This window comes from Hyperoodon ampullatus, assembly GCF_949752795.1.
Source record: "Hyperoodon ampullatus genome assembly, chromosome: 4".
NCBI lineage: Eukaryota > Metazoa > Chordata > Mammalia > Artiodactyla > Ziphiidae > Hyperoodon > Hyperoodon ampullatus.
In genome coordinates this window covers 97460136-97482882 of record NC_136917.1, presented here as the reverse complement: position 1 = coordinate 97482882, position 22747 = coordinate 97460136, and the positions used below count along the sequence as shown (strand labels likewise).

At 37.8% G+C, this 22747-nt stretch overlaps 1 protein-coding gene across 1 annotated transcript in view; it reads left to right on the top strand.

Annotated features, from left to right (window-relative positions):
* The window catches only part of LNPEP (leucyl and cystinyl aminopeptidase), a gene marked incomplete at its 3' end in the record, with an annotated part of 107778 nt that extends 85346 nt beyond the window's left edge, over nucleotides 1-22432 (top strand). The window contains exons 10-18 of the mRNA XM_079703931.1: nucleotides 1764-1924; nucleotides 2159-2247; nucleotides 10366-10549; nucleotides 11697-11850; nucleotides 16927-17111; nucleotides 18612-18773; nucleotides 20766-20906; nucleotides 21578-21659; nucleotides 22301-22432. Of these exons, the coding sequence (XP_079560057.1) occupies nucleotides 1764-1924; nucleotides 2159-2247; nucleotides 10366-10549; nucleotides 11697-11850; nucleotides 16927-17111; nucleotides 18612-18773; nucleotides 20766-20906; nucleotides 21578-21659; nucleotides 22301-22432 (1290 nt within the window). The remainder of the gene's footprint in view (nucleotides 1-1763; nucleotides 1925-2158; nucleotides 2248-10365; nucleotides 10550-11696; nucleotides 11851-16926; nucleotides 17112-18611; nucleotides 18774-20765; nucleotides 20907-21577; nucleotides 21660-22300) is intronic.
* Between the last annotated feature and the right edge of the window lie 315 nt (nucleotides 22433-22747).

The window sequence follows — 22747 nt, the reverse complement described above, 5'->3', positions numbered from 1 at the left end:
ATGGTTTTTAATGTTTTGGAAGATCACAGACATATTTGAAAATTTGATGAAAGTTTTGGACATATTCCCCAAAAAAACCACAGATAGGCAAAATATCACACACAGATTCAACGTTTTATGGATCCTGGGTTAAGAACCCCTGCTCTATCCGCCTGCTGATGCAGGGTACGCGGGTTCGTGCCCCGGTCTGGGAAGATTCCACATGCCACAGAGCTGCTGGGCCCGTGAGCCATGGCCGCTGAGCCTGTGCGTCTGGAGCCTGTGCTCCACAATGGGAGAGGCCACAACAGTGAGAGGCCTGCGTACCGCAAAAAAAAAAAAAAAGAATCCCTGCTCTGGATCTTTTCCATGTGCTCTCTCTGCTCCTTTGCCTTCCCTGAAATTTGGTATCTTCTAATTGTTAACCCTTTTCCCAGAAGATATATCTTCCCTACTGTCTGAGTTCTTTTTGAGAAGAACGATCAGTCCTTATTACCTAAGAGTTGCTTCTAAATCACTGTTTTTCCTCTTATCAGGTAGTAGCATTTCAAATGAAAGCCACATTATTTACTTTATACTCATTGTATTATCTCCTGATGTTTAGAATATATTTCTGCCTTCCTCACTGACTGCAACTTTTGCATCACAGTGTTTTCCTATCCAGACCTAGCCCCTTAACATTATCCTCAGGTTTTTCAGCATGCACATCAAATTATGCACTGGACTTTTCATTTCAGTTCTGTTTCAGAGACCCAAAAGTGCCTTGCTTTGAGGCAAGCTTGTTTTCTTCCCAACCTCTTGTCCAGAAATAAATAGGTCAGAGCCATGAGAAACATAAGGTTAATATCACAAAGCATTTGGGAAGATTTTCTCCATCCTTTTCGGCTTTAAATAAATAGGCGTATGTCGACTGAGGTGTAAGGCCTGCCATAGTGGCGTGATATTACAAAACATTTTAAGTACTTGATGATTTGAGTTGCTTGCAAATCCATAGGTAATCTAGAAAAATAATTTGAATCGTAAATTTAGCTCACCTGCTTCAAAGAGATAGTTCAAAAATTGCTTCTTAATCATTGATACCAGATGTCTTAGGGACAGGGAGCTTTAGAGGGTCTGTGAACCTCTGACACTGGATTCTAGATCTTGTAGATAAATTCATGTATTTTATAGGAAAAAGGGGTATGTGACCATGAAAAACATTCACTGCTGTTCTCTAGAGAGACCTAAAGTCCAGGCAGCCAACCTGTTTGTATCTCACTCCTCTGCTGCTGCTGCTGCTGCTCCCAGGCACTCCCACAGGATGAGCTCTTTAAAAGATGAACTTTAACATTTGTGAAAGCAGAGGGTCTGGGGAATAAAGAGAAATCTGGACCGAGAAATCTGGACCTAGATGATTCACAGGAGTGAGTAGCAGTGCTTCTGATTCTAGACTGCATATCATTATCCATACCTTCTAAATGTTAGTATTGTGACCTGAAGGAGTGCTTATATCTTCTTAGGGATTTTAATGAACACTCAGTTGGTTGATAGCATATGTGCTGCTTTTTCAACGTAGTTCCTCTCTCACTCTCTTTAGTTATCACTTAGCTGTATTCCAGGTTACTTTCCTTTTAGCACTTGCTCAATTACCTAGAGTAAAAATGTAAATTCAACTCAGCATTTGTGCTTCTTTTTTATGTTACCATTAAATGTAGTCTCCATAGAATGTGGTAGGGAAAGAGGGAAAGGTACTATAAAATTTTTAGACTGTTTAAGAAAAAATAATTTATTTTTTTTTTCTATAGGTCTCAAACAAAACACTAGACGTAAGGAAAATGATGAAAACCTGGACCCTGCAGAAAGGATTTCCTTTAGTGACTGTTCAAAGAAAAGGAAAGGAACTTCTGGTGCAACAAGAAAGATTTTCTTTAAATATGAAGCCTGAAATTCAGCCTTCAGATGCAAGGTGAGTGCCCTCTCTCTCTCCCCGCTATCTCTTTTGCACCCTCAGGTTAAAGTATTTTTAAATGTTTTGTAATCATAAGTTCTTAAGAAACCTAACAAGATTATCCCTTTCTGGGAATAGCTCAAAAAATGTCACCTTCCTGACAAAAAAAAAAAAAAAAAACCACCCAACAAATTGTGTAACTGACTGAAATATTGGAAAGAGTGATAATCTTCCAGTATTTTCTTTTTACAGCTCTCTGTGGCATATTCCACTATCCTATGTCACTGATGAAGGAAATTATTCAAAGTATCGATCAGTATCATTACTGGACAAGAAATCAGGTTTGGCTATATTTAACACTTTTCTGAAATGAAATTAGAAACAGCATATTTTCTAAAAATCTGACCAAGCAGCAGAAAGGAGATTACACTTTCCATTACACTTTCCAATGCACACAGCTCTCTGAGCTGGTTCTATGAGACACCTATACAAAATGTGACTAAGGTGAGATTGATTCTATGTATCATGCATAAAACTGGTCTTTCTTAGTCATGTGAAATAAGGTATAAAAAATTGCACTGAATATGCTAACAGTTGTGGTAGAAAATAGCGAATATTGTGTTTTTGTATCCTAGATAAATATTTTGTTAGAAGTAGTAGATCAGTTTCTTAAAGTATACTCTGCTGTCTACTCTCTAGGGCTGGGCTGAGGCGACTGCATTTTAATAAGCACCCTAGATGATTTTTATGCATGACAAAGGTTGATTCATGAGACAGATTTGTAGTAAATAATTATTACAAAATGTCCTGTAGACATAGTATACATTTTTTATAATGAGAAAATAGGGCAAGAAATTATGATTGTGGGGGGATAATAAAATGTAAAGATTGTATATGCTGACCCACAAGGAGTCTATAGAAAGAAATTAAAATGTAGTTTCTAACCATCTGTTAAATACCACTGAATGCTACACCACGTATCCTCTTAATTTACATCCTGAAAACATGAGGCTCTTGGGTTCTGCAGGAACCATTAGTGATACTTTAGATTTATGGAAAGGGAAAATTTCTTGTTTGAATTGGATCTGTTGTTCAATCCTATATCTTTGAGAGGGGAATGTAGCTTAGTAACAGTCTGACTTTGGAGCCACATTACCTGGTTCAGTCGTATGATTTTAGGTGAGTTATGTGACCTCTCTGAGCCTCTTTCCCTGAGCTATAGAATGGAGAGAGTAATTATACTTGTGTTATAGTGTTATGTGAGGATTAATTGAGCTCATTTATATGAAGCACCTAGAATAATGCCTGGCACATGTTATGTGCTATATAAGTGTTAGTTATCATTATTAATGTTACTATTGAAAAAAATAACTTTTAATCATAACATATCCACCTTACATAAAATCCAGAAGATGGAGAACAAATCTTATTACCCTATTGTAACTACTCTCATGATTATTTCTTTCTAGTCATTTTTTTAAAATATTTTTTTACTTGGTTGATATTGTGTACATGTGATTTTTATATCTTACCTTTTTTTTTTAACTTAACATATGCACTAATTGACTTAATCTTTCTTACTGTTGGACACTTGATTTACCATTTGTATCTATAAAAAAAATGCCTCAATAAAATTTGAGTTCTTAAATGCTTTCTCATTATATGCACTATTTTATAGGAATGCATCTCAGAAATGAAGACCATGTTACCGTTTGTGGTTTAATACATATTTCCAAGTTGCCCTTCTGTTGTGTGGTAACAACTTATAAGGCCAGTTGAAATATATGAGCATACCAGTTGCATTTCAGTCTAACTGGAGTGTTACAACAACAATTTCATTATTTAAAACACTAAGTACAATTGATGATGTCATCATATCTTTGATTAATACAGCATAGCTGAAGGTACAAGGAAGTGCTGCCTTCTTGATAAAAACAAAACTTCATACTTTAAGTGGGCCCTGGAAGGATAGTCTCTGACCTAAGAGAGAACAATAATCCCATCTCCCTATTTATTTTATTTTATTTTATTTTATTTTTATACAGCAGGTTCTTATTAGTTATCTATTTTATACATATTAGTTTATACATGTCAATCCCAATCTCCCAATTCATCCCACCACCCCACCCCCCTGCAGCTTTCCCCCCTTGGTGTCCATACATTTGTTCTCTGCATCTGTGTCTCTATTTCTGCCCTGCAAACCGGTTCATCTGTACTGTTTTTCTAGGTTCCACATATATGCATTAATATACGGTATTTGTTTTTCTCTTTCTGACTTATTTCACTCTGTATGACAGTCTCTAGGTCCATCCCCGTCTCTACAAATGACCCAGTTTCATTCCTTTTTATGGCTGAGTAATATTCCATTGTATGTATATATGCCATATCTTCTTTATCCATTCATCTGTCTATGGACACTTAGGTTGCTTCCATGTCCTGGCTATTGTAAATAGAGCTGCAGTGAACATTGTGGTACATGACTCTTTTTGAATTATAGTTTTCTCAGTGTATATGCCCAGTAGTGGGATTGCTGGGTCGTATGGTAGTTCTATTTTTAGTTTTTTAAGGAACCTCCATACTGTTCTCCATAGTGGATGTATCAATTTACATTCCCACCAACAGTGCAAGAGGGTTCCCTTTTCTCCACACCGTCTCCAACATTTGTTGTTTGTAGATTTTCTGATGATGCCCATTCTAACCAGTGTGAGGTGATACCTCACTGTACTTTTGATTTGCATTTCTCTAATAATTAGTGATGTTGAGCAGCTTTTCATGTGCTTCTAGGCCATCTGTCTGTCTTCTTTGGAGAAATGTCTGTTTAGATCTTCTGCCCAGTTTTTGATTGGGTTGTTTGTTTTTTTAATATGAGCTGCATAAGCTGTTTATATATTTTGGAGATTAATCATTTGTCTATTGATTCATTTGCAGATATTTTCTCCCGCTTGTCTTTTCATCTTATTTATAGCTTCCTTTACTTTGCAAAAGTTTTTAAGTTTCATTAGGTCCCATTTGTTTATTTTTGTTTTTATTTCCATTACTCTAAGAGGTGGGTCAAAAAATTTTGCTGTGATTTATGTCAAAGAGTGTTCTTCCGGGCTTCCCTAGTGGCTCAGTGATTGAGAGTCTGCCTGCCGATGCAGGGGACACGTGTTCGTGCCCTGGTCCGGGAAGATTCCACGTGCCGTGGAGCGGCTAGGCCCGTGAGCCATGGCCACTGAGCCTGCGCATCCAGAGCCTGTGCTCCGCAACGGGAGAGGCCACAACAGTGGGAGGCCCACATACCGCAAAAAAAAAAAGAGTGTTCTTCCTATGTTTTCCTCTAAGAATTTTATAGTGTCTGGTCTTACATTTAGGTCTTTAATCCATTTTCAGTTTATTTTTGTGTATAGTGTTAGTGAGTGTTCTAATTTCATTTTTTATACATGTAGCAGTCCAGTTTTCCCAGCACCACTTATTGAACAGACTGTCTTTTCTCCATTGTATATCCTTGCCTCCTTTGTCATAGATTAGTTGACCCTAGGTGCGTGGGTTTATCTCTGAGCTTTCTATCCTGTTCCATTGATCTATATTTCTGTTTTTATGCCAGTACCATATTGTCTTGATTACTGTAGCTTTGTAGTATAGTCTGAAGTCAGGGAGTCTGATTCCTCCAGCTCTGTTTTTTTCCCTCAAGGTTGCTTTGGCTATTCGGGGTCTTTTGTATCTCCATACAAATTTTAAGATTTTTTTGTTCTAGTTCTGTAAAACATGTCGTTGGTAATTTGATAGGGATTGCATTCTATCTGTAGATTGCTTTACCCATCTCCCTATTTTTAAAAGGGACCAATAAGGAAATTTTGCAAACCTCCCGATAGTATGTAAGTTTTTGGTGGTATTAGAAATAATTGGACAATAAGAAATCTGCTTTTATTAGCCCTCTACTTTTTAGCTCAGTTCATATGCCAGTTTCTTAAACTCTTTCTGAGATTCACACCCCAAAGTCTTGCTCATATTTTCCTGCTATTACTGTTTCCTTCTAAGTCCTTACCTGGCACTCTCTGCTTCCACTGCACAAAAATTGTTTCAGCAACTCAAAAATGCCGCACTGCCTCTTGTCTCTGGGCCTTTACATATGCTGTTTTCTCTTCTGGAAGAACACTCCTGCCTCTTGATTCCCTGGTTTTACTCCTATGCACTCTTCAGATCTCAACTCATCCATTGCTTGCTCTAAGGAGCCCTCCCTCACCCCAAGACAGGTTAGATGCCCTACTTATGTGTTTTAATGATATTCTCTACTTTTTATATACTATAAGTACTGTTTTGTTTATATTTATCCCACATTAGATGTATCCCCCATTGAGGGTGGAGATCTTGGTTACACAAATCACTTTTGCAACCTTAGCACCCTATAGGTACACAAAAATTTATTGAATAAATAAATTTAGTCTATAACAACGTGACTCAATTTCAGATCTCACTGTAAAAAGTTCTAGGAAAAGAGCATTCCAACCTTGATGAAATGATACCTTCTGTTTCTCTTCATTTGAAAATATTCTTAGTAAAGGGAAATATATGAAATGCACTATAATATGATTGGTTTAATCTAGAGGTGGAACTGAGCCAGTATGTGCTGAAAGCAGTGTCTGCTAATTCCTCTTCTCAACTGTGTTGTTTACCTTGCTGCTGCAATTTTAATTCCTGGCAGTTCAGGTTTTAAAAGTCCACACTGAAAATGTCTGTCCTCACAAAAAGTGTTTGAGGACAGTTGGGTCTTCTTGGTTCCTGATGCTCCTGTGAGAACGAATTTTGGTTTAATTGAATTTTAATTTTTTCTTTTCTCAAAAGAAATGTAGCACAGACAGTGACTACAGAGGCTTATTTTATGCCATATGACTTTAGTACAATGTGTTATCTTGGTGGTTTGTTAAATCTATAGTATATTTTCGTGCGTTCTAATGTCAGGGTTGCTGGGTTAGTCCATTAGTTCAATCAAATATAGAAGTTATATATGGTCAATACTTTTGTCACTTTTCCCCATGTACATGGATTTTGAATGCTTAATAGTTTTTTTTGCATAAGAAGGGCTGAATGGGACCATTTTTCTAAACTACCTATTGAGGAAATTACACTAAAATGTCTCCCTCTCCCTTCTCTTCCTTCCTTTCCCCCCTCCTCTTTCCTCTCTCTCTCTTCCACATTTTATTCAAACCTAATCTCTTTCACTATAGGAAATTTTTATATTAACTCTAACTTGGAACATTCATGTTTCTAAAAGGATATCACTGTGCCAGAAATATTTCTCTGAAACTAAAGGACGTGACATTGAAATGAAAGGCAGTTGAAAAAAAGAGGAAGGAGGAAGGGCATGTAGTTAGGATTGGATATTTATCATGTGCCGTTCTCTGCTCTTGCCTTTTCCCCCTAATAAAATAAAGGGGAAGAAAGGAGTATTGGAGAACGGAATGCTTTTGAACAGAAGGGGATGCATGCAGTTCAACTGCATGTATCATGCTAGCCCTCTGGAGCAAGCTACACAGGAAATTTTGCAGCTTTATAGTGAAAACATATTTTTTGTTTCTGTGCTTTAATGTTTCTTTATAAAACAGTAGTTGATTTTCATAACTCATTGACAAATGTTTTTTTAAAATCACTATTAGATTACTTAATCTGGGCTTCTGCCATTTAACACTGGAGTTGCTCACTCTTGTTTTACTACTCAGTGGACTGTGAAAATTGAACTGTTAATCTGTTAATGATTATAATAAATTAAAAACATATGAGGATAGCCTCACCCACATTTGAGCTGCAGGATGTAGTTACCTCCCTTGTGTGCAAAGCTATTATTTTTTGATACCTGTGGTTTTAAGGTCCTCCATTCTGGATCAATCAGAAGACCTGAAAGAGACTAATATGTTGATTCTTTAAATGATAAATTTCCTTTCTATGCTGTCGCTGCACTGCTTTATATTCTGTCATCAAAATGACAGCAATAATTTCAGGCACACTCCCAGCTGTGTTCATCCTCTCTACCATCTGGACTTGGCTAGGTTTACAACATGGCAAGTTGCTTATCAGTGAAGATACTCTGTATTTCAATATTTTCCTGTATCTATCCAATGGGAAATTTGCCATACTTATCATTCCTTGCCTCCTTTGTTGGGAAAGGGAGATTTGAAGCTCTTTAGTTCTTCTTCCCAAGGTCCTTTCTTCATCAAAGCTCTGTAGGAAATTGTGTTTGGTGACCCAGAGAGTGTTGATATTTTTGCGTTAGCTAATGATAAAGTTAATTTCATTAGTCATAGGTTTGTTTAAAATATCTCCAACTTGGAGCAGCTACTGTTGCCATCACAAATAAACCTTAGAACTGCATTCTGCTCTAGAAAAGGAATAAACCCTATTAATGTAATTAATCTTTCCCATCTGTTGCTATAGCAGCAATAAAACAAATTAGTATGGAGTTCTTTTTAATGAAAAAGACTGATTATCTGATATGTCATGTTAAGACATGGTCAGAATGTAAGTCTTTCCATCTTAAAAATCTTATACAGTTTCAGTAGAATTAGAGTAACTAAGGCATTAAGAAAATCTGATAAATTTAAATAATTCATGCTTTTGAAGTTGATCAACCCTAAGACTTCAGGTACTAAAGGGTTTAAATGTGTTTCCAAAGCATTTTATGTGTAAAAGCCTTTATATATAATTATTATGATAGTGAATATTTTAAAACAGCCTAAATATTTCCAAATAGGAGATTGGTTAAGCTGTGGTAGGTCTCGAAATAAAATATTCTGAAGATACTTGAATACTGCATATGAAGACAGTGGGAAAATGGCAGGAGGTGAAATCTGATAGGTGAAAACGCAGTATAAAATAAATGTATATAGATCCAGTGTATTAAATATTAATTCAGTTAAAATGTTTACAGGAAAAATCTTGGCAGGAAATATGCCCCGTAATGCTTTTATCGTCTGAGTTTATTTTTCTTATCTCTACTCTTTCTCTTATAATTTAAAAAATTGTATTCTCTACTTTAAAATGGGGAAGAAAACTTACATCATAAACATCTACAAACTTTATTTAGATTTGTTTGAAACAACTTACCATGACATAATCGTTTTGTTCATTTGTTAATTCACTGAGTATTTTTTGAGTACTTGCTAGGAATATCGTTCTAGTGCTGAGGGATTAGCAGTGCACAAACTAAAGCTCCTGGGGTTTATAGTCTAATAAGTATTAAACCTTAAGATGCTTAGAAGCATACATACCCTTAGCTATTGTTTTAAATTCACATCCTCACTGCCAACTTTGAAGGACATTTCTTGGTAGGTAATTTTAAAGGTTTTTAAAATTCCTATATATATTTTGTAGTCCAGCTTTTGTAGTAATATTTTTTATAGTCACATATTTTTAGCTTCTTGTTAATTGTACGTTAATTGAAATCATTCCATATAAATTTCTAACAACTCTCTCAGCATTTATATTTAATGGTAGGGACCAAAAAATGCATTATCAATGTTCTATTATTTTAACTCAGTAATTCCTTATTTGTGCTTAATGAGACCTTAGTCCTTCCCTAATGTTTTTTTTGCTGTCTTTGAATTATGTGACTTTTTTTTTTTTTTTTTTTTTGCGGTACGCGAGCCTCTCACTGCTGTGGCCTCTCCCGTTGCGGAGCACAGGCTCCGGACACGCAGGCTCAGCGGCCGTGGCTCACGGGCCCAGCCGCTCCGCGGCATGTGGGATCCTCCTGGACCGGGGCACGAACCCGTGTCCCCTGCATCGGCAGGCGGACTCTCAACCACTGAGCCACTAGGGAAGCCCGATTTATGTCACTTTTTAAATGGCTTTGTTTGTCCTTCCTTTGCTAACATAAACAAAGACAAAGGCTGAGATGGAACACGTTTTCTATAGTTCTCTCACTGTCTTCCCCTGTGCCTCACCCTGCACACACTGCCCCTCTCCCTGCCTCTCTCCTCTAGCCACAATGAACTTGGGAGCTGGTTCAGTGCATGGATGGACTCCGTGTACACTTTCACTCTGGGCCTTGAACACTCAGAGTTCCTCTTACTTGGCTAACAACACCTATATATCCTGAAGTCTCAACTTTGATGTCATTTCTTCCAAGAAATTTCTCCTAACCTTCCCTAGGAGGTGAAGCATTTCTACTCTGTGCTTCTACAGAATGCCATGTTTTCTTTTTCCAAAGACAGCATTTATATGATATTCTATTCACCTGGTTACATTAGATCGTAAGATCTATGAGAGAAGGCACATGTCTACCTTGTTTACCATTAAATAAATGTTAAGTGAATGAGTGGTGATCTTTGTTAACATGAAAATAACTGCCCTGCGAGGCAGACATTTAGTTTCTTAGTGGAATATTACATAATAATACCGTATTAACTTTGAAACAAAGTATCTGTTTAATATTTTTCTTTCCCTATTACCTTCTCTCTCTCTCATTTTTTGGTCTGTATTAGTTGTCATCAATCTCACAGAAGAAGTGAAGTGGATCAAGGTCAATACAGACATGACTGGCTATTATATTGTACATTATGCAGACAACAACTGGGAAGCACTGATCAAACAGTTGAAAATAAATCCTTATGTCCTGAGTGACAAAGATCGAGCCAACCTCATCAACAACATCTTCGAACTTGCAGGGTAGAGTATGCTTGTCTTGGGTCTTATTTTGTTTTGTTTTAAAATAAGTATTCTCAAGGAAAAGGACATTATAGAAAAGCAATTCAAAAGAACTAGCATGTATTGCCTGTTACGTATAATTCATTTTGGAGGATTGGGAAAATATAAGACATATTCCTTGCCTTCAGGGGCTTTATAGTCTATCTAGAAACATCAGCTACAAACATATTGAACAGTTGTATAATAAGATTTAAATAATATTTCAAGACTGTAGATACCAACAAGCAGGACACACATTTGCTGAATAAATTGATGTAGAAGTTCTGCATTTGCTTTATTTCATGAGAGAATTCTTGTCAAGCAGCAGGTGGTTTCAGCATAAAGCTTGGTGCTCCCTCACTAGTTTGAGGGACATCTCTGAGAGCTGGAGCACCACTTACCTCCCCAGCCATCCCACAAGTCACTGCAATGACTTACCTCTCCAGCCAGTCACTGCAATGGCAGTGACCCCGTGTATGACTATCCTCTGAATAGCAAGATTACTGGTTTAGGTTGTTAATGGGTCAGACACACAAGGAATATTCAAATGTGTTCCTTCTGACTGCTCTTGACCATTCTATTTTGGTTCATATTTTATGAAGTGACCTTACATTATCTCAGCCATCATTGTTGTGATTTCTGTAAAGTGGTTAATTTTTTAAATGTGCTCACCATAAATTCACAGCAGACCTTGCCTTAGCAAGTTTGACAAATTCCCATACAAATAACAAATAAAAAAGTTCTTTCTGATTCAAATCCTCTTTCTGCCACCTGCTCTCACCTGATAAGTAAAAGTAATTAATACATAAATAAAATTAGCACTCTTCATCTTTTCTCACCTAAAATATTATAATACTGTTCCTGAATCAGTAGTAATTTACAGATGACTTATATAACAAAAGCTGAGCTATTGTTTATTTCTCCTGCGATATGTCTTTAACCTTGAGTCACACACACGAACTAATCAAAGATAATAATATTTAGTCTAACTTTACAGAATACCACCCAAAGCTTAAAATTTAGGTCTTCAGGATCCCCCTACCCCCTATCTAGCCATTTGTCTCTCAGCATACATACAGTTCATCTGCCTGTCTTGGCATATTTACTTTTTTGTTCTTTTACCCTTTAGCCTAGGCAAGGTGCCTCTTCAGAGAGCTTTTGATTTGATTGATTATCTTAGAAATGAGACCTCTACTGCACCCATCACTGAAGCCCTGTTCCAGACGGAACTCATCTATAACCTTGAAGAACTGGGGCACATGGATCTGGCCTCAAGACTGGTGGTAAATCTGCCTTTTTGCCAAGTTCTCTTTGTTGCTTGCCTTTCCTGGTGTTTTGCATGTTCTGTTCAGCACTAATAGACTGAAAAAGCAACCAGTTGAATTCCATTTTCTTCACTTGGTTGTGAAGTCTTTACTTTGAATCAAAATGTCATTTCTTACCTTGAGGAGTTGATAAAGGGTTAGCATGACATGATCTTATCTGAATATCAAAATATAGACTTCTGACAAAATGGGGCCACGTGAAAAGAAAACGTCTCTATTCAAATCTTGGTTTATTTTTATATAATAAATGCTTGAAATAGGCCCTTTTGCAAAGTAGTGCTCCCCATTGACTTCCTAGTGGTCATTATAAAATGACAGTTATGTTTGTACTGAGAATATTCTGTTTTAGGAGTCCTCACTGATAACTGCCTTATGGATGGTGGTGCTGGTGAACATAAGTTCTCTGCAAAGCACTAAAGGAGCCTTGGTATTGGAGAATGTTTTACCTTTTTTTAAAACCAACTGCCTGATCTTAACAGTTGTTATTTTAGACACTTTCAGTATTAAATTGTTGACAGTGTCTTTAAAAGTTTGGGAAGGAGTGATGAATTCTTTGTCTTATCTAATTCTCTGAATCACATTCTGACAACAAGGTTTGCTTTATAAACTAGTCAGGTTTTCCAAGGACCAGGCAAAAGGCAGCTTTCAGGAAAAAGAAGAAGGTGATGGGCCAGGAATTAGATTAAGTCTTTTAGGATTTTGGTGTCCTCACTGTTAAAAAGAAGGTGTTGGATTGCTTTTTTTTTTTTCTTTAAATCCTCTTTTCTGCTGCTCTTTCTGTTACGCCGCACAACCCCTGTGATGACTTCTCTCATCACGTGCGAGATTCTCAGTGCAGGGAGGGAGTGCAGGACAGGGGGCCATATGGAGTTTGAAAAGCACCTTTCCTACAAGTTTCTGATCTGACCCCAAAGGAGCCACCCCCCATCCCTACCCGTAAGTGAGATGCTTCAGTTAGGTGATTTCTGAGGCATCTTTTATTACTAAGATTTTTATCATTCTTCTATTTCATAAGGCTTTCAACTACCAGCCTTAATGAAAACCAGCACCTGCAATGTGACCTGGCCCATAGTGACACTCAATAAATGTTGAATGAATAAGTGAGTGAAACATACCAGAAACAAGCACATTTCAGTGCTTATTATATTCTGCACACCCTGCTTAGTGCTTAATGCAGATTACCTCATTTAATCCTCACACAATGCCAAATAGATACTTCTACCCCCAATACATAGATGAGAAACTAAATAAATTCCCCAGAGTCACTTACCTAGTAAATGATAAAGCTGAGATTCAAACCCAGATGACTTTCACTCCAGACCCTGCTCTTTGTGTTATATGGCTGTATTTTGTGTTTCAGCAATGTCATCTTTCAGAGGATACCCTTTTATTGGAAAAATCAAAGCCGTTTCTTGCTATCTTTTTTTCCCCTTTTTTAAACTGATAGCTTAAATCAAAATAGTTTGAAGGCTTGTTAAAGTTCATGATGGCAGAAGCCACTCTTCTGCCTGCCTCTCTCCATTAACTCTGTTGAGGGCCTGGTGCCAGGAAGCACTTGATACTCACGCTGTCCCTGTGCTGAGAACACAGATGCTGAACTCAGTTCAAGGAGTTAGGTCTTTTGAATATTTTCCGACTGTGACACTCAGCTAACTCTGCATCTTCATCCCAAATGATGATTTCCAGTTTCCTGGGCAGGTATGTGTTTATTCAGAACACAGCAGAATATACATAACCCCAGTCCACGGGATTAGTGGTTAGAGGGCAAGGGCAGGAGGCTTAGTATGTGTTTGAAAGACCCTTACTGCTGGAGGTCTTCATGCACTTGATTGTTAGTTAAAAGTCATGTTAGCTTTAATTCAAGAGAGAGAAACTGTATCTTTAAAATTCTTATTCTAATCTTAGGGCATTCTAGTAGCATTAAAATTCTTAAAATATGAAATGTGACACACCATAGATGAGATTAGAATGGCAGACCTTTCTGAGACCTTAGATCCAATCTTCAAATAGTATTTGTAATTAAGACTGATGTCTAATTAATTTTTTAAGTCAGTGTCACCAGAGCATTGTGTACATTTATTGGTCACTGTGTTATTTAGGCTGCACAGACCCACATAACATAATACCCATATATCACATTTTGTGATGTCTGCTGTGGTGTGTGGTGGGTAGAGTCTGGAAGCACATTTGAGTTGTGTCAAATTGTTCACATCTGATGCTAAAATCTGATCTCAGTCATATTCCTGTTTCATCACTTATAACTCTGTCATTCTTTTACATATGAGGGCTTGGTGGGATAAACCTTTTGCAATAAAAGCTGACACTTCACTTTTAAGAAGCTCAGTTGACCCAAGAAAGAACTCCCTGGGAACATCAGTGTAAAATTAAAGCAGTAAATCAAAATGTAATATATAACATAAGTGCCAGCTTCTTGCCCTGTGTTTTATTTTTAAAACCATTTTGTGTTATTGTTGTTGCATATTATTGCATATACATAGCTTATATAACTCATCAATTTATTCCTCTCCCTACCATCTTCACTTTATGAAATCAGAGGATTAAATTCTATTGTTTAATGAGGTTAAATTTCAAAAAATTAATGCAGAACCATGGAAAAACAGGTTTAATTTTATTTCTAAAAAGGAAAGATAATTTGAAGCACTTGCTGTGATTTATTAATATTAAAAATATAACCTGAATCACTTACAAAAAGATTTTATAATCCAAATTTTCTTAAAACAGAATTATTCTTTTTTTAAATAAAATCTTTTACTCTTTTATGTTATCATTTGAAATATTTTTTTCAAATGATAAAAATGATCCAGCTTGCAAGACATTAGTTCCCCGACCAGGAATTGAACCAGGGCCGTGGCAGTGAAAGCGCTGAGTCCTAACCACTGGACCGCCAGGGAATTCCCCTGAAATATATTTAAAATCAACTGTTCGGGGACTTCCTCTTGACTCTTTGGTACAGGGTATAAGTAGTAAAGTTATACCCCGTAATTCCAATGGAGTAACTGCTCAGGAATTAGCTTTAGCATCTTCAAGTGTCAGGTTTCCCATACTTCCAGTACTTTAAAGTTCTGTTTTTCCCCACTGGCTTCTTTGTTTTAGTAAACTCTTAAGGATCATTGCCATTTTTCTCCACTGAATTTTTTTTAATGGTATTGTAAGTATGGAACTTTTTTCTCTCTCTCTCTCTCTCATTCTTCCTTTGTTTCTTTTTGACAGTTATGAGTAGCTTTTAAATTTCTTTTCTGCATCATAATGCTATCATGAAGCCATTGAGAAAGTCAGGACAGTGGAAGACAACATGTGCCAGTGCAGTCATGTGTATCCAGCAGGATCTCCTGCATTGCTTTTATGTTCCTTGCACTATCAGTCAGCATGGCAAGTATTTTTCCACTTCACATCTTCCCAATGACTGGCAAGCTTTGTTACTCACACGTTCCACAAGGTGTCTGTTCTCTATTTCATTGCTTTTGAAGCAAACAAACAAAAGGCAGTTGACATGTTATCACACACTTTGAGTCCGTCTTCTTGTACAGATTCTTTTTTCCATTCTCATAGTCAGATCCACAAGAGACTTATTCAGAGAAGGTCTGGTGAGAAAATGGCCTCAGCAGTTTAAAACTCTCCAACTAGGATTCATTTTAACTATTGACAGAGGCACTCTAGAAGAATATTATGCTCTGTGAGGAGCCTGAACTAATTTGGGGGGGTTAAGAGGTGTTGTATGTGGTCATCTGTGGCACTTGACTACTTGAGATGAGACGTGGCAGTGATGGTGTTAGGGTACCAGTGGGAGGAGACCCTCCTGTGCCGAGAACCCTGTGGGCCGGGATGCCTCTAAATTGTTTTCGTTTTGAGTCTCCTTATTTGTAGCCATGAAGGTTTTCTAAAAAAATACCTATCAGCATTTTTATATTAGAATTTTTGTTCCTTTTAGTGACATTCATAAGTGCATATTTTATATGGTGACTTTTTTAAATCCCCTGTGCCCTCACTCCTCCCCCCTGCACCACAGCTTGGAATATGGAAATAGTTCCATATACTATGAACAGCTTCCACACTTTTGTTCCGAGAAGAGATGAAACAGAAATAAGATATCTGTTGGTTTCTTAATACCATAAGTATATATTTAAGAATGACATCTCATTCAGAAGTAATTATAACAATGGACTTAATAGTAGATGATTCTATTGAATAACTGTTAATTTTCTTAAGTGTGATAAGGTATTATGGCTACATAAGGGAATTGCATGCTGAAGTATATATAAATGAAATATCATGATATCTATAACTTACTTTCATATAGTTGAGCTAAAACCAGAAAAATATGTGTGTATGCGTTGCTATACACAAATGTAAGAGTGTTAAAAAAAAACAGTGAATCTAACATATGGGTATTAATTTTACTATTCTTGCAGCTTTCCTGTAGGTTTGAAAATTTTTTAAATAAAAAGTTGGGGAAGGAGAAAAATAACTATAAACAACTATTCTTCCCTGCAGACCTCATTTTCTTGCTAATTTGATTAGATTAATTTGTTATAGCATCAAACTAGATGATATTTTAAATATTCCTTTAACACTGGATTCAGAAACATTTAAGCATAAAGAAGTATATTTTTCTCTCACTGCTGAATGGATTTATGGATTCAAAAGTCACGAGGTCAGGAAGTTCCAGCTTCCTTCCAGCAGTGGTGATAGGTGATACTTTTTGGCAGGAAAATAACTTCTAGCTGAGTATACACAGAAGAAAGGTTCCCTACTGCACAGAAGTCATTAATTCTCTGTCTTATGTCATTAAGTCCACCTTGGCTAGAGCAACCTTATTTATGGCCTTAGTTATTGAAGGGTTTTATCCCAGCTGTATGTGGACTTCATATGTCAGTTGATATTTAGTGAGTAATGCCTGTGTCCCCCTTTTTTTTCTCCTTGGGTGAGTGTTGGGAAAAAAGAGACCTAGTTGTCCTGATTTTTCTGGTTGTCCTAATTATGATCACTCTGTTACAATCCATTCTGTCTCTCTAGGCCAAGGTATTTAAATTGCTTCAAAGCCAAATCCAACAGCAGACATGGACTGATGAGGGCAGCCCATCTGTTCGGGCACTGCGATCAGCCTTGCTAGACTTTGCTTGCACCCACAGCCTGGAGAACTGCAGCACTGCCGCCATGAAGCTGTTTAACGACTGGGTGGCATCCAATGGAACTCAGAGGTAATGTGTGCGTCCACTCAAATGACCTCGCTTTCTCTTCTGTGCCCTACATCGTATACTGAAACCAGGACCTCTACGTTCTGGGTCATAAATGTTATACAACAGTGTTGATGTAGGTGAACTCTATGTACCTGATTCTCAAGCACGGCTCTTTGTGTGTGTGTGTGTGTGGTAAAGTACATATAACATAAAGTTTAGTATCTTAACAATTTCTAAGTGTACGGTTCAGTAGTGTAAGTATATTCACACTGTTGTGCAACAGATCTCCAGAATTCTTTCATCTTGCAAAACTGAAACTCTTTACCCAAACAGCAGTTCCCCATTTTCCCCCCCACTCTGGCCCTTGACAGCCACCATTCTACCTTCTGTTTTAGGAGTTTTACTGCTCTAAGTACCTCATATAAGTGAAATCATACAGTATGTGTCTTTTTGTGACTGGTTTATTTCACTTAACATAATGTCCTTTAGATTCATCCGTGTTATAGCATATGTCAGAATTTCCTTTCTTTTTAAGGCTGAATAATCCATTGTATGTATGGACCACATTTTGTTCATCCATTCATCCACTGATAGACATTTGGGTTGCTTCCACTTCTGGCTCTTGTGAATAATGCTGCTATGAACATAGGTGTACAAATATCTCTTTGAGACCCTGCTTCAGTTCTTCCATATATTGTATACACCTAGAAGTGGTATTGCTGGATCATATGGTAGTTTAATTTTTAATTTTATAAGAGCCCCCATAATGTGTTCCACAGGGACTGCACTATTTTACATTCCTACCAACAGTGCACAAGGGTTCCAGTTTCTCCACATCCTCACCGACACTTATTCTCTGGGTTTTTGATAACAGCTCTCCTAATGGGTGTGAGGTGTCAAACAAGTCTCTTTTTATTTAGGAATAAAACACAGCAGGTGGAGTTAGCAGTTAGTAGACATGTTTTTGATGATGATTGGTTCTCTCCAGGTTCCTTACTGGGCATTATGGGAAAAGATTCAAGCATCAGGTGGGGTATTTGGGTAACCCGTTGAAGCCCTCTTCAGCTCTGAGATCTTAATAAGGCAGCAAACTGTGCTTCTACCCCTCTTCTCACCCCTCCTGCTACATTTGCTGCTGCATTCCGACCATGGGACTTACCACACTGTATTATGATGTATGTATTTACTGTTCTGTACTTGGTGATAGCCTGTGAGTTCCTGAGGGCAGAGACTGTGTCTCATTCTTCTTCCCCTCCACAGTGTCCAGCCAGTTGCTTGCCTGGTTCTTTGTGGGTACACAGTGAATAATTATTGTATTAAATTGAATTGATATTCTTTTAGTCACACCACTAGGAAAGTAGCAGCCACTGAATTAATCATTTTCTTGACAATTAACTGTACAGTAAAGACTCTTATTGTTACCTGCTCTGTACCCCAGAACACTACCACTAGTCAATTCCTTGCCTTTGTATTCAGGTTTTTTTTTCTTGTTCTTCTCATATTTGACCACCTCTCTTACAGCCTACCCACTGATGTCATGACGACTGTGTTCAAGGTTGGAGCGAAAACTGAGAGAGGCTGGTCATTCCTCTTAAGCAAATATGCCTCTATAGGCTCTGAAGCAGAGAAAAATAAAATACTTGAAGCTCTTGCCAGCTCAGAAGATGTACGGAAACTTCACTGGTATGAAACCACCAAAGGAATATGATCTATAGAAACCAAAAGCATAAAAGCACCATGCTCCTCCGGTGGGGATCCCCCTTTTCCTCCCTTTGCTCACAGGCCGGACCTGACTTGAACAGTATGGTGAGCAGCCTGCATGTGCAGGGCTTCGTCTCAGGGATCGGACCTGTACCCATAGGAGGCAGTGCTTTGCCCAGAAGAGACTGGAGATGCCAAGAGTCACAGCCCTGCTTTCTCCTTGAAAACGTCTTCATCCCCTTGGCATGTTGTCTTTAATTCCACAGTTAGCGCTTCATTCTTTTTGGTCAAGGCATTGTTCTGTCGCAGCTGTCATTTTGAAAATGCAGACACTTCAGAAAAAGGTACCCTGTAAAAGCTGATAGGTTCCACCTTCATGCGAGTTTGTCAGACTTTTCCTTTTTAATTACTCAGCTGATGAAGACCTGAAAATGGAAGCTTCACGTGGGGAAAGAAGGGCAGTGAGTAGGGCCTCCCGACAGGAAGAACAGTCAGTGGCAGGGGAGAGGAGCTCTGCGTAGCCTAGAGAAACAGGAAGTATCTCGAAAGAAAGTCAGTGCCAGGAAGGGGTGGAGGGAGGCACTTGGGTCTCGTTGCTTCTCTTTTTTTTTTTTTTTTTTTTTTTTTTTTTTTTTTTTTTTTTTTTTTGTGGTACGCGGGCCTCCCACTGCTGTGGCCTCTCCCGCCGCGGAGCACAGGCTCCGGATGCACAGGCCCAGCAGCCATGGCCCACGGGCCCAGCCGCTCCGCGGCATATGGGATCCTCCCAGACCGGGGCACGAACCCGCATCCCCTGCATCGGCAGGCGGACTCTCAACCACTGCGCCACCAGGGAGGCCCTCGTTGCTTCTCTTGTATAATTTTGCTCAGATAAATCATAATAGTGTCCCAGAGATGTCTTCAGCACCTGCCCAGATCCACTTTCCAAAGGATACACTGTAAATGGTCATTTTCCTTAAAGTAGTAGCCAGCCTCTGACCCAAACAAATAGAGAAAAGGGTTTGTTTTTAAATTAGTAATAATTTTGTTTTAGACTATTAATACACTGATAAATTTCCACGATAAAGTACCTAAGAAAATAGTGTAAAATGTGAAAGTATCTCTTGTTTGATCCTTTACTTCTGTTCTTATCCTCTCCTCTGTTAACAGTGTCAGTCCTGGTCTGAGCATTTGTAGGTTTATACTATACCCAGTGTTTTGTGATGTTCTTTTTAGTGAATGATCAGTCTTTGAGATCTACCATAAAGCCTACTTCATTTTTATAGCTGTGTATTATTCCATAACATGGCTCTATCATAGTTTATTAATCCATCACATCTCAATGAGCATTTGGGTTTTTTCCCCTATTAAAAATACTGCTGCATTCTTTTAGGGGTATGTGTTTTCTCACTATAAGCAGATATTATCACATAGTAAATGCTTACATTCAAATGCCCAGCTTTAATATTTATTAGCTGTGTAACCTCAGCTTCTTAAACTGTAAAATGTGGATAGGTAGTAATGACCTATTTCAAGCACTGTTATTCAATAATTTAGAATATTATCTAGTACACATGAAGTATCAGTAAATTTATTGAGTGTATTCTGAAATGTATCTTCATTTTCATATGACAGCCCAGTTTTTTAAGAGTAATAAGATACCTCCCTATTCAAATTAAATAGTTTTTTAACAGAAAAAAATACTAGTCTTCAGAATTATAATTCTACTAGAATTTATTTCCTAAATGTCCTTATTACATAAAGAACTATTTATTACTATGTGACAGTACATTAAACTGCTTATCTCATTGGTGAGTTTTTCCTTCATTTAAAAAAAATGACAAGTTCTCACTCTATTAATGAATCTTAGACTAACCCCAAACTTATATCCCTTGAATTGCCACAGAGCTTTAATTAGGAGACCAGTATTAATTTAAATTCAGTCACCACTTCATCATGAATAATTTTGGAAGCTAAATCTGCTTTGCTCTTCAGGTTAATGAAAAGTAGCCTCGATGGAGATACCATCCGAACACAAAAGCTGTCGTTTATCATTAGAACAGTGGGCCGGCATTTTCCTGGACGCTTACTGGCGTGGGATTTTGTCAAAGAGAACTGGAGTAAGCTTGTACAGAAGTAAGTTTCTCGAAGAATCCCTAATTTTTAGTGTTTGCAGGCTCTGCATTTGAAAACAGTTCCCAAGGTTGTACTGGTTCACAAGAGTTACGTGTTGCTGTGAGAGAAAAAATGTTTCAGTTCTAGTTTAACTAAACACCCAGAAATCCGTAAACATAATTCCATAATTCCATGGCAGGAGTCCTGTAACAGTGGTGTTCCATGGAAGTTCCACTGAAGTGCTAATCAAACCCAACCTTGCTCCACGCCGGCTCACTTAGCTTGGCCTGGCCACGGACTCTTTCAGAATAGCTGTTTAGTTACATGTGTTGAAAATACCTCCTCACTACTGGGGGATTGGTTAGGAACTCACACCCAGCTCAATAGCATGTGTAGCTCATTTTTTTCTTTTAAATCAATAATGACACCTTCTGGGTGTCTGATGTGATTTTTGAGGAGAAAATGGGCTAAGAATTTCTCTGGAACTCCTTCTGCCCACTCTTTCCTCCCACTGGTAGAGGTGTGTATGGGATGACTCCTGATGTACGGAGCTGCCGTTCCCAGGGGCAGGACTCCTCTCTGCCTTGGGCATGTATAGCTTACATTAAGCATTTCCTTTGCACTCAGGAACTTTGCTTACCAGCAGCTGACTCATTTTTTTGCTTTTCACCCTTATGTTTGTGTTGCTTCAGGTTCCATCTGGGGTCCTATACCATACAAAGTATTGTTGCTGGATCAACTCACCTGTTTTCAACAAAGGCGCATTTATCTGAGGTTGGTTGTATATAATGCTACTGGGGAGGTTGGGTATCCCTTTGCCCTCAGGCTGCTCAGTTTAAGTCAGATGGTGGATTCTCATGCCAAATCCTGTCCCTTCTCTCTGCCTTCATCAATGCTAATGATTCTGCATCTGGATTATTTCTAAACGGTAGATATACAGCAATGAGGAAAAATCCTGATTCCATTCTCAACAATATTCCTTTGTCTCCCTAATACAAATGATATTTTTGAATTAAAATCAACATATGCCAAGTTTCTTTTTAAGTGGTGATTAAATTGTTTTTGAAGAATTCCATTCCAAGGGTAAAATTGGACACCAGGCCTAACTTTAGACTCTACCTTATTTACTGTTACTTGGCCTTTTTTTTTTTCTTTCCTACTTTAGATTTGAAAAATTCATCCTTGTGGGAGTAAGGGGAATTCATTTTTTAAATTACTTCAGATTTCACCGTACTTGATCAGGACCTTGATGTAAATACCTCAAATATTAAAATATAATATTTCTCATCTCTACTTCTCTTAAGACATCAGCACGGCCATCACTAACTTAAAGCTTATTTGAAAAGGATATTCAGAGTTATCTGAGAAATACCATCCTTTTCTTCTTTTGAAATACTTCTGTGTGCAACTTACAGGTCAAGGCATTCTTTGAAAATCAGTCAGAGGCAACCTTTCGACTTCGTTGTGTCCAGGAGGCTTTGGAAGTCATTCAGCTGAACATCCAGTGGGTGGAAAAGAACCTTAAAACTCTGACGTTTTGGCTGTAACATCCATACCTGCACCTCATTCGGTCACCCATTCAGACAGCTTGTTAACTTGGGCTCTGCTGCTTTTGCAAAAGCCAAGGTGAAACCAGGATCGCTGCTGAGTTGTTTGCACTCTTAGGAGTTCTAGTTTGCTCAGGGCCCGTCTGTATTTTTCATTTGTCTTTTCTAAAATGTCTTTGGGCAGTGTGTAGTTATTTATTACCAAATTATATTCACCTACATGCCAACCATCTACAAAAACAATGGGTAGTTTTCTACTTTGAAGATATTCAAATGGAGAAAAAATATCTGTTTTGGAATTCTGTTCTATCTCTC